At 39.9% G+C, this 12,761-nt stretch overlaps 1 protein-coding gene across 1 annotated transcript in view; it reads right to left on the bottom strand.

Moving 5' to 3' along the window:
- IQGAP2 (IQ motif containing GTPase activating protein 2) overlaps nt 1-12,761 on the bottom strand; it is a 228,687-nt gene that overhangs the window by 43,632 nt on the left and 172,294 nt on the right. The window contains 4 exon segments of the mRNA XM_057740854.1: nt 2,648-2,856; nt 7,689-7,758; nt 8,422-8,493; nt 9,622-9,705. Of these exon segments, the coding sequence (XP_057596837.1) occupies nt 2,648-2,856; nt 7,689-7,758; nt 8,422-8,493; nt 9,622-9,705 (435 nt within the window).

Consider the following 12,761-nt stretch of genomic DNA (forward strand, 5'->3'; position numbering starts at 1 on the left):
TGAAAAACAATCCATGTAAGGCATTTAGCACATTTTCCAGGGAAGAAAACAAGGCTTACAGTGGTTAAAGAACATGGCCAAGGAAACACGCTCATATAAGCAGCGAAGAAGTTTAATGAAGCAATAAAATAAATTTCAATCCTGGGCTTCAGGCAGCCCTGGCCTGCGAGCCTGCACGCATGTAGCACATTACACCCATCAATGGGAATTTTAGTGATTCAAGATTAACTTTCTACTTCGGTTTTCCTTCAAGCTAGTTTGAGTCTAGACATTTCTTCCTCCCTATACCTCCCAGAAACTTCTACTTCAGCTGTCTCCACTTCCAAACCTTTTCTTTTGCTTAAAATCAATATTAGCTACTTTACTCGCCAGCTGACTTTCTGAGGTTACCAGAAGGAATGTCAATTTTAAAAGAACTGTAAGACACATGGTTACTCGAGAGAGCTAGAGTTGCTTTGTAAGAACTAAGCCATCTCCCTTTAAAATCTTTTGTCTCACTCAGTACATGGTCATTGATTAAAAAAAATAAAAAATTATATATATATATATGGTTAATTCTACCATGCAAAGAGAAATCGCTTAGTTTTTTTTTTTCTTTTAGCTGATGTGTATATATATTTTTTACAATAAATGAAATCATACTTTTTTAGGTACTATTTTCTTCTCCATTATAGTGCAACCCTTTCCCCCTGCTAAATTCTTCAGAAATGTCATTTTTAGCGGCTGTGTACCACACATGTTGGACTGGTTCTCTTGTCCTCTGTTTGTTGTTTTGGGGTTTGGGTTGTTCCCCACTATTTCATTACTGTATATAAAGCTGCAACTGCACTGTTTTTATCATCAATCCAAAATGCTACTATCAACAATAAGAAGAAAGAGTATGTAGTTGAGAATCATTAGTTTAACTTCCAATCAGTGTTTGATAAATATTTGGTGTTTGAGAATATAAACTGAAAAATTAACTTTTTCACAATGCTGTCAATTAGTAATGCTTTAAAAACACTCATAAAGATCTGAAAATCTGCCACGTTTGTCTTTCCACAAGCTACATATTTCTACTACTCTTTTGCAACTAAGACTTTATTTTAAAAGGCAAGGCATTTCCTGTTTACAACTTTATCGGAGTAGGGTAAAACAGCAGTTGAAGGCTATAAAAGGCATTCTCTGACGGACCTTCTGGAATATATTATACTTTAAAAGTTTTCATATGTGTCAAACAACACAAACATTATTTTCCTGTAAAAGACCAAAGTACTATTGTTTTTCTGGCTAAAACGATGAAAATAGAGCTAAATGCAAAACACTTAAATTTGTAGTTTTATTCCTTAATATTTAGAAAAGATGATCATTTCCTGTCTTACGAATTGCTCTAGTTTCCTCATTTTCTCGGCACTATTTCAATAGTATCTCTGTAAGGGCTAGAGACAAGAGGGAGGCGTTCCCATATCCACTTAGCTGGTAGCCTCCCGTGCCTGCTCATCTACCAGTTTTCCAGAACCACACCGGAAGCTGTCTCTCCACCTCTGACCCACTGTGGCCTTCTCAGGGCCTCCAGAAGGTCCGCTTTCCCTGCCATGCCCTATCGGTTTTCTGAAAACTGACGTGGCATGGGAACAGGAACGTGGAGAGAGGTCTCACCCTAGAATTCTCCTCTTCTTGGATAAAAATGGCACTTTACAAATGGTTTTGGGGAGCTCTGACACTGGCAGGTTTCTCACAGGTACAAAACTATAGTGTTATTTATTTAGAGGCTATTATTAGGGAAACGCCACTCTGTAGGGGGTCATTTTGGAACGGTGCCTGTAGGGTAACATCTGATGGACTGGAGGACACCACTGGCTTCCAGTGAGTGGGGCCTGGGGAGGACAGATGCCCTGCTGTCCTGTAGTTTGTAGGATGGTCCACTGTAAATAGTTGTCCACATGTCGCATGCCCAGATTTTTTAATGTCCTGCTGGTCATTCATGTAGGTCAAAATTTTGTGTGTAATTGCTTGAGTCTAGAATCTAACCGATTCACATATAAGCACAACACAGATCCCTCACATTTTAATATACAGTTAATTTTCTAGGACGGCAATTCCACATCAGGTGGCAGGGGTGGGGGGAAGACCACACTTTGCTTGTTCAAGGAGTTATTAAAAAGTTATTAAAAAGATTTCTCCATTTTGGAAAATCACCTCATGGCCAGTTCCACCATGCACCTAACCAGTCTCATCTATAGCTCTCTCAATCTATGGTTATTCTGTGAAGAGGCCCAAGTCTCTGGTAACTTTACCACATCTAATGGCATCAGGCTCATGTATTTTCATATTGAAATATGTATTTTTACTATGAATTAATTCCTGTTAAATTCTCTTTTATATTTATAGAAAGGCCTTAGTCTTGCTATGAAGGTACATATGTCAGTTGGTTTTATTTCACATAAATGTCCTTTCAGAAGGGTAAAAAGTCTTACCAAACGTCACAAAAAGGGGGTGCAAATAATTTTGCAGGTCTGAGACCATAAAGTGGTAATAAAAATGGTAAATAAACTTTGGGCCACTCCTTCTGGACTCCAAAGGAACTTATCTGGACCACAGTGTTGTGGGCAAATATACAAGCATCTTCTCTCTTCTGGGAACCAACAGTCCCACAAACCCCACTGACCTCCAGGGTGATCCTGTTCTTCACCAGGAGCCCAATCTTAATGTCCATCAGGTTCAGGTCTTTCTCGAGCTGCTGATTGCCCCTGATCTTGGTCACCACTTCTTCCCTTAATCGTGCCACCTCCAGCTCCTCCTGGAAATCCAAGTCACTTTGGTCCAACAGGTGTACAAATTTGCGGATTACTGTGAACGGTGGGTTTTCAGAGCCAACTGCAAGGAAAGGAAAGGCGTGCTTTAACTGGGCATGCTTGAAATGACCATCAGTAGGGAAGAAATCAGGTTTTTAAATAAACCATTACCAGAAAAATAGAGTGATGGATGTATTTGGTCTCCAGAGTGAATCATCCTGCCTCACGTCAAATCTGGACAAGGAAACTGATCATATAAAGAAACGCATGCCACTGATGTCAGGCCTCACTGTTTCCTCGGTATCTAGCACTTGTTTATCAGCTCTCTCTCATGCTGTTTCCAGGACTCACGCACTGAGGAGATAGTTCTATCTACCGGTGTCTTATTGATGAGGAACCTGGGAAAGAATGCTAATGTGAGTTGTCCCGGCTCTGAGAGTGTGTCTAAGCCAGATAAGAGATTTCTGTTCTTGCTGTAGGAAGCAGAAAGTGTTTTTCTTTCAGCCCCAAAGACCTTGGGGAAGGAGCAGGAATTAGCTGAAAGGTGAATTAGAAAAGCTCAGTCAAGGGAGAACTGTAAGGCCCACAGGAGCCAACAGAATGACAACTGGAACACCTGTTCTACTTGGCAGAAATGAAACTATTTTATACACTGAAACTGGGTCCCTGTCCTTTCAGCATGGACCAGGGAGGGCACGCAACACCTAGGAGACCAGGCTCAGCCACTGAGAGGGGTATAAATTCTACAAAGGCTTTCCCTTCCTGCTTCGAACCTTAATTATGCTTTAATTCCCTGGCACTGTGACTTTGAAAAAGAGATTTTTTTAAAGGTGTGTAGTGAGATCCACTCTGGGTAAACTATAAGAATAAACTACCTGGACCTTCAATGCTGAATGATTAGACAGAGCAACCCAAAGATGACTTGAGAGAGGCCTGTCCAGTCGCGGCAACCTCAGTAACCATCCTCTCCTTTACATCCAAGACCCTACTCAAGCTTGCTTATACTTCCGTTTGCTTGTGTGGTACTTTGACACTTAAGGAATAAAGAGTTCAACCAACAATGCAAACAATTAACAGCAGGAACCCAGCGTGAACAACCAAATCTAGAGCCACCTGTATTGCTACTGTATCCCTTCTGATGGTCTTTACTGGTTCTTGTCAAAGGAAAGCCTTAGGAAGCGTCAGCGGTCTAATGCTGCCTCCAGGCTCAGAAGTTACTAGATAATACTACCTCATATTCCACTAGATTCCAAGTTACCTTGGATCATGGACCCTTTGCTTCCAGATCACTGAAGCGTATGTGAATTTATTTCCCTTCTATTTCAGCAAAGATGTTGCTGATGACATGACCATTTCAGAAACAGCCTGAGCCACACACCAGAGCCCATTCATGTAGCTGAGAGAACATAAGCCATCTCATTTGTGTCTAAAGCTCTCTCTCCCTGTTCCCAAGAATTGTGTATCATTTTATGCGCTAACAGATGTGGTAGAAACAAATTAATATTTTAGCTTTACCAATTATCATGACTCAAATGTAATAGTTCCTCTATCAACAGCTGGGTTTTTGGGATTTCCCTGGTGGTGCAGTGGTTAAGATTCCACCTGCCAATGCAGGGGACACAGGTTCGATCCCTGGTCCAGGAAGATCCCACATGCCATGGAACAATTAAGCCTGTGAGCCACAATTCCTGAGACTGCACTCTAGAGCCCATAAGCCACAACTACTGAGCCCATGTGCCACAACTACTGAAGCTCGCATACCTAGAGCCCATGTTCCACAACAAGAGAAACCACCACAATGAGAAGCCCATGCACTGCAATGAAGAGTAGCCCCCACTCACTGCAACTAGAGAAAACCCTCGCACAGCAACGAAGACCCAATGCAGCCAATAAAAACAAAAAATACAGTTGACTTTTCGGCATCTTCATGATATCTTCATACCACTTGGTGGTACTTTCATTTCAGGAAACCACACAACTTCACAGTCAGCACTTATAAGCGAGCACGTTACAGTTCCAGCAACTTCCAAACTTGAATGCATTCGGTGCCTTTCCGGTGGGAATGGGTGAAAAGGAATCATGATAGACTAATACAAGTGGTCTATTTTTCTTTAAAAAAAAAAGGCCTTCGTTTTATGAATATGCTGAATTGAGGAAGAAATGAAATGTACAGCTCAGCTACCACAAAGCCACCCTATTCGCCAAAGCCCAGAGCAGCTCTGATCTAACTTAGTCACTAACCTAGTCTCCATCTGCTGTCTGTGCTTTAACAGGAAATCACCTAGATTTGTTAACTGGAATTTCTTTTATCTCGGTAACTTAAAAAAAAAGTAAGCAAGTGACAAGCGTCCCCAGAGCTGCCCACAAAGACATGTTCCCTAGAAGGAAACAAAAAGTAGCCTGTATTCGTATGGAAAATGTATCCTTAAATTACCTATTTTAGTGTGTTAGGGTTTGGAAAACAAATCCCCTATTGAGCTTTTTTGTAAAAAAATTAAAGATTATCTACCAACTGACGGATGAACCACATCAATTCCAAAGTGGGGCACTGTGGCATTGGAAGGACTGGGGACCTTTCCTCCCTCAGTTTGCAGGCTGGATTCTGGAATCTAGTGGAATGAGGTAGTATCCAGAAGATTCCACAGGCTTGAGGCAGAACCTGGCCTGAGGCTGCCAGATTCTCTTCTCTTCTCTTCTCCTCTCCTCTCTTCTCCTTTCCCTTCCTCAGCTATGTTGGGTCTTCGCTGCTGTGCTCAGACTTTCTCTAGTTGCAGACAACGAAGGCTACTCTTCGTTGAGGTACGCGGGCTTCTTATTGTGGTGGCTTCTCTTGTTGCAGAGCATGGGCTCTAGGAGTGTGGGCTTCAATAGTTGCAGCATGCAGACTCAGTAGTTGTGGCTCACAGGCTCTAGAGCACAGGCTCAGTAGTTGTGGCACACAGGCTTAGTTGCTCCACAACATGTGGGACCTTCTCAGACCAGGGCTTGAATCCACGTCCCCTGCATTTGCAGGCGGATTCTTAACCACTGCACCACCAGGGAAGTCTTTTCCTTAACAACTACCAGGAAAGATCTTTCTTGGGTCACACACTTCACTCCATAATTCAGACAGACTTTTGACAATAAAGGGTGTTGGTGAAAATACTTAGTAGCACTGTGTAGGAACATCACTGAATAATTCCTTATTTATTCTGAAAGAAAGGAAGGAAGGAAGGAAGGAAGAAAGAGAAAGAAAGGAAAGAAAGAAAGAAAGAAAGAAAGAAAGAAAGAAAGAAAGAAAGAAAGAAAGAAAGAAAGAAAGAAAGAAAGAAAGAAAGAAAGAAAAAGAAAGAAAGAGAAAGAAAGGAGAAGGAAAAAGAACGAAAGAAAAAGCAAGCAAGCAAGCAGGCAGGCAGCTAGAGAGAACATAATGGCCATTCTCATTACTAAAATACACAATGATTTGCTTTGCCCTCTCAAAACTGATCCTTAATGACCTAATTATTTGAAGAATTTGGGCAGTACTAATAAACTTATCAGCAAGCTCTTCTAGGCTTAATCTAGGACATGCTCTATATCACATGTTCTTGGGATAATTAGAATGTTAAAAATTCAGCATATAAAGAATCATCTTCCCTATGTAAAAACAACAACAACAGAATAACAAACATATGCAGAGCTGAAACTGAACAAGACAGCACAAAATGTGAATGCTATTTCTGGGTGATTTTTATTTTATTCTGCTGTTTTCAAACTTTCTACAGATGGCATATACTACTAGTATTATAATGAATACAATTTAAAAAGCCATAGGTACTGTGAGAAGTTCAGAATGAAATTATAGGATGATGTCTGTAGTTATTCTTGGGAGATGAAACTGTGTGCTTTTCCTCTTCTTATTCATATTTCCAAATTTCTTAAATGACTAGGTTTATTCTTTTAAATTTATTTATTTATTTATTTTATTTATTTATTGGCTGTGTTGGGTCTTCATTGCTGCACACGGGCTTTCTGTAGCTGCTGAGAGCGGGGGCTACTCTTCATTGTGGTGCGCGGGCTCCTCATTGTAGTGGCTTCTCTTGTTGTGGAGCACGGGCCCTAGGCGCATGGGCTTCAGTAGTTGCAGCACATGGGCTCCATAGTTGTGGCTCATGGGCTCTAGAGCACAGGCTCAATAGTTGTGGCGCATGGGCTTAGTTGCTCTGTGGCATGTGGGATCTTCCCAGAGCAGGGCTCGAACCCGTGTCCCCTGCATTGGCAGGCAGCTTCTTAACCACTGCACCACCTAGGAAGTCTGACTAGGTTTATTCTTAAAATGAGAGGAAAAAAAATCACAGGCCAGGAAATAAATTAAACAGTATTCAAATGTAAGTTTATCTTCTGGCTCATTCTTTTGCATTAGATTCCTGCCTCTAGCTCAAATTTAATATAAAAATATCAGCATTTATGCCAACTCCGTTTTTTAAAACTTGAAGTATAATTGACTTCATTAATTAGTTTCAGGTGCACAGTGAAGTAATTCAGCTATATACATATTCTTTCATATTCTTTTCCATTACAGGTTATTATAAGATATTGAACATAGTGCCTTGTGCTATATAGAGGAGGGCCTTGCTGATGATTTTATAGATAGTTGTGTGTGCATGTTAATCACAAACTCCTAATTTATCCCTCATCCCATGCAGTCCATTCCTTTCGAAGAAGAAATGACATCTATTGCACTTATTCCACTCCGCTTAGACAGAAAGGCCCACTTCCTGTCATCACATGCTCCTTTGTGTACTGCTTCAGAACCTGGGGGCTGAGATGGCCAAATCTATTGGACATAACAGGCATCCTCTGTGTTTTGCGCAGCCACAGAAGTGACTCAGAGGGAAATAACTTGTCCTTGCCTGGTTAATAAGGGATACTTTGTTCCAGAATGTTCCCACTTACCCAATGTTTTGTAGTCATCTCTAGCTTTGTTTGCTCTCACTAGAGACTGTATTTTCACAATTTCATTGTTCTGCAAAAGAATAAGACCAGTCACAACCTTCCAGAGTCCCATCTACTCCACTATTTTAGAATTTAGAACTAGTTAAGAACTGACAGCATTTTAAGAATGGACACTATTTAGAACTGGCAGTATTTAGACGTGGTGTAGGCGATGTTTATTTTTGCATTCTCTTTGAAGAAAGGGTCAGATAAGTTAGCTAAAAGTATAAACGAGATTGCAAAGAGACTGTTTAAATAAAGAGATCTAAAAAGAGAAAAGAATTTTACCACCAAATTTAGATGGGCCAATCTATGTTCACATATCTATTCTTCAAAGATTCTAAAAAAATTCCTTCTGTGGGTGTCTATTTAAATTAATTGGTTAGTAGTTATAAAAACTTTACAAGCAATATTGGAAAGTCCTTCATTAGAATCTTTTCTCTCTGGCATTACTAGTCCAGTTTTTCCTCACCCTTTCCCTTTCTAGTCCTGAATGGTGAAGTCTCACTCTGAACCTGAGTTCTGAATAAAAAAACATAAGAAGCCTCCAAATAGTACACACTGAGTTCTAAAACCTATTTTTATCTCCTAGTGTTCATTTCCATTTAATAAAAATCATTCAACGCTAACATTCAACAAAGTATACATGTAATTCATTTTCAGCCAGGATAAGAATCCACCTGTGTTCTCTTACATGATCTCTGAAATACTGCAGTCGTGAGAGGTAATTCTTTCGTGCTGTTACCATCCGGAACCAGGACTGAATCTAAAAATAAGTTAAAAAGAGAAATCCAGGCAATTACCAAACAACTTTTCATATCTCTTTATGCAGTCTTTTAAAAATAATATTGATTGTTTATTTGATAAAAAAAATAAAAAATTAGCAGCCCACCAACTAATAAACATCTAAAGCCTGACCATCTCCCACGTCTTTCGTTGCTTTTTTCTCCTAGGGGTTCAGAACACGTTACACGTTATGGTGGGGAAGGTCATGTAGCTCTTTGACTATTTTGCTGCAATCTCAGTAAATAAAAGCCAAGCAGGCAAGACATTTTGCTGAGAGTTGCAACGGGTCAGCGGATCAAATGAGACTAAGTTCAGGGTTGCTTCCCATATCTCTTAAATGCAGCCAATATTTTTTAGGTCTTTCCAGGAAAACGTTTCAAGAGGTCTCACGAGGGACCAACTGTGACTCGCAGTTTTCTGAGTGAATAAGCATGGTGAGCATAGGACATTTCATTCAGGAGCTAATAAGGCACAGGGGGTCTAGACCATGTCATTCCCTGTCCTCACAGTTTAAACAGTCTTAACAGATCTCATCTGATTCCCATCTCTCTCCAGCCCCACTCTTCTGACTCGCCGAGATTTCCAAGTTCCTACAAGTTCACTGCCGTGTCGTCCTTTGGTTTTCAGCTCTGAGAGAGTGGGCAGCCCAATGCCTGTTCTTTCTCTAAGCTCGGAGCAACCACACTCAGTGGGAAGCTGGGTTAGACGGGCCCACTACCTAAACACAGGCCCTAACTTAGCTCTACTTTCTCGTCCTTGGCTTTGCATTCGCCTTACCACTAAGGTTTGTACTGTTAAAGCTGATCACTCTGAATACTATTAGCGAAGACCCTGAGAAGAACATAAAATAAAACTGGGTCTCCTCCAGACTTTAAATAATCATTTGGACTTTTTTAGAGAAAAAGCATTTATTTTAAAGGACCAGAGACAACGGTCTTTTGATGGACTTGCTTGAAGATGGTCAGCTAAGTGAGTAGTGGAGATGGGCCTTGAATCCAGACCTGCTTCTGATGTCAAGGCTCAAACACAGGCTGTATTCCAGAAGCAAAACGAAGATGAAGGGAAAAGGTTAAGTCACGTGCTTGCTAAGGTAGGAAAGGGTGTTTACCTTCACAATAGAAGGAATGTTATCAACAAACATTTGTCGCCTGTGCATATATGATGCCCGTTGTTTATGTCCCTTCCAAAAAGCCTGTGGAAAATAATGAGTTACACAATTACTTACAGGTAACAGTTCATTTTAGAAAGTGCAAGGACGGAGTACATCTCGGGAGACACTGAGCTGGGGCTATGTCAGGCAACCTCCCTTCTGAATCTCACCTGGACATCATCTCGGAGGGGGGACATGAAGCTGGGCAGAGCGCACTAGCTCACAGCTGAGGCTCGCCCCAAGTCGGGGAAGGGAATGACCGGGTGGAAGCCCAGTTTCTGGTTCAAAAGCTTAATTTTACCAAGGCCCTGGCTGGTAAGAAGTAATAATAATATGGAATTGCCCTGAAACATACAAACAGATTGATTGGGTGCTGGTATTATTTGGTAATAATATAAGACGCTTGAAAATAATGACTAGTAATTAGTTTTCCTCCAACACGTGGGCCACTGTGATCGAGACTGAAATGGAAGATGACTTTGGATCCCTGAAAATAGGAGTGCTGTGATTGATCTTTTATTATTTCATTTATTTTTACATAAAGTTTAATGAGGCTTCAACAACATAGCTTTACCTAGGTTATCACCATCAAAGAGAACTTATACAGGAAACATTTGCAAAAAGTGGACACAAACTGGTATCTTTAGAATGATAAATGCATAGCTGTTATAAAGTTTATTCCAATTCATTTTTGAGAATCTTTTTTATTGAAACATATCTTTGTGACTCACTCCAATTCTCTGATTTTGTTTTTCAGGTTAGAAATGAAATGCAAGTTCTGTGTTAAAAAGGACAAATACAAACAATCAAGTTTTTGTTTGTGTTTTTTGGCCTCTCAGCGTGGCTTGAAGAATCTTAGTTCCCCGACCAGGGATTGATCCCGGGCCAGAACAGTGAAAGCGCCAAGTCCTAGCCACTGGAAGGTCAGGGAATTCCCCCAAATCATGTTATTTTTTGTTTGTTTGTTCAAGCTACTTTTACAAATTTCTTTTCACATCTGCATATATCAATTCACCTCATTGCTTCTTTTCAAAAAGGCATGTGGAATTTTACTGCCATTTAAAAAATAATATATTGATACTTTCTGGTAGTGATTCAAAACATAACAGTCATGATGGAATAAGTACTCAACTGAAGACCTGCTCCAGACTTTCCCTCTCAATTTAAATCCCTAGAAATGGCAAATATGCTTTTAAAAAAAACTTAATTTTGAAATAATTATAGACTCACAGGAAGCTGCAAAAATAATATATTGAGTTCCATGTACACTTCACCAAACTTCCCCCAATGGAAACATCTTACAAATATGCTTTTAGAGCAATCCATCATTGTGCTAGAAAACAAGAAGGCATATGGGTCAAAAACTATGAGGGATCTTGGAAGACAGAAGGCACCTTGAATTGGCTGAAAGAGGGAACAACAGAACACAATACTACAACTATTGGGAACCTCTATGAAAAAATGTGAGATGGCTCTAAGCTTGAGGGAGCCTTGGGTAGCAGTAAGAGAAATTTGGGGGAAGTTGTCACATCATCTACTTACCAAGCAGTGGGGGTAAAAAGCATAGATGGGGAGTAGGGGTTGGGAAAAGTACAAAAGAGTATAGCCTTTTGGGGGGGAATTTAGCAGTATCAAATTTAAAATTACTTAGCGTTTCACCTAGTGTTTCTAATTTTCAATATACCTAGCCTAAGGAAATACAAATGCCTATGTAGAAAAATGATATATAAGGATTTTTGTTGCAGCATTGTTTGTAATACTGAAAATGTGTAGAGAACAGAATGTTGACAAACAGGGAAAGTGATAAACTGTGATTGCACTCAGGCTTATGGCATGCTCACCAGTAACTTATTTGTTGTGATGGGTCTCAGCGGTGACTAGTGTGCTTTTGTGGCCAACACTGTTTTAAGGTGCAACATGTGCAAATAATAGTATATATCCCATCCCTTGATCCAAACTGAAAGGCAACCAAGCTACTGGGATTAGCTTAATTTCTCATTCTGTTTTTTTTTTTTAATTAACTCCGGAAACACTATTAATCTCTATTAGCTCAGATTCTCAAAGATTCTGGATAAGGAATCTGTTGTAGTAACAGAAGATCTAATATTGAAGCATGTTTGCATGGGTGGAATGAACCCACTTTTCTGTTTCGTACTATGCTTTCAATGTCCTAAGGATTCAGTGCTCACCAACAGTACTTTCCTGAAGATATCATTCTGTATTTCCTCTCTTTATTGATTATGTAGATTTTCTTGGAATCTACATTTATATTTTATTGTTACCATTCCAAACCAAAGCAGCTTGGCTGGGTTTAGAGATTTTGGTCTATAGAAGCAGAATACTACATGGTTCTCATTTTATTTGTCAAAATTTAACATTCTTCTTTTTTAGTTTGTAAGTTTTAGTTTCATCAGGATTGGCTTTTCTTATTCTGCGCTGACAACAGAACTTCTGTGTAAGGTCCAGAGATTGCAGGCTCTTCTAATTAGATGCTCTTTATTAAAAACAATTATAGGTATAAAGTTGGGAGGAAGGAGAAATCGACATAAAAATGCAAAAGGAGACAAAATTCTAAACCATAAAGCCATTTCGAAGCAACTTTTTATAGACAATTAGAGACAGAAGGCATTTACAAAAACATCAATCTCCCTCCTGACTGGTATGAGAACTTATATTCTAATTGTCAGTCTCTAGAAAATCTGGCTTGCTAAATTGGTTGCCTCGCTTGATAACTGGGCATTCAGGATAGTAATATTCAAATTACCAACTTCTGAAGCACAAATTATTCTGTGATCTCTCTGTAAGCCAAGAAAACCCTAAACATTTATTTCTTTTTCCTCTCCGCTTAAAGGTACAATTCCGCAACCTACAAGAGTAGTTAGTTACATTCAAACAACATGAGGAAGGACTGTCCCATCAACTCACCCACCCCCTCCCTCCTGGCCCCAGATTCTGCCATGGCTCCTGGCAATCTGCACATGCTTCAGAGAAGCTTGATTCTTTTTCTTTGCCCAGATGCTTGAGGCACTCTCTGAGCTGAAGTTCAATAAGTTCGAAATTCTCAGGGCTAAGTTTTCTTGTTTGTCACTATTATGTTT

Source organism: Hippopotamus amphibius, chromosome 1 (genome assembly GCF_030028045.1).
Source record: "Hippopotamus amphibius kiboko isolate mHipAmp2 chromosome 1, mHipAmp2.hap2, whole genome shotgun sequence".
Taxonomy (NCBI): Eukaryota; Metazoa; Chordata; class Mammalia; order Artiodactyla; family Hippopotamidae; genus Hippopotamus; species Hippopotamus amphibius.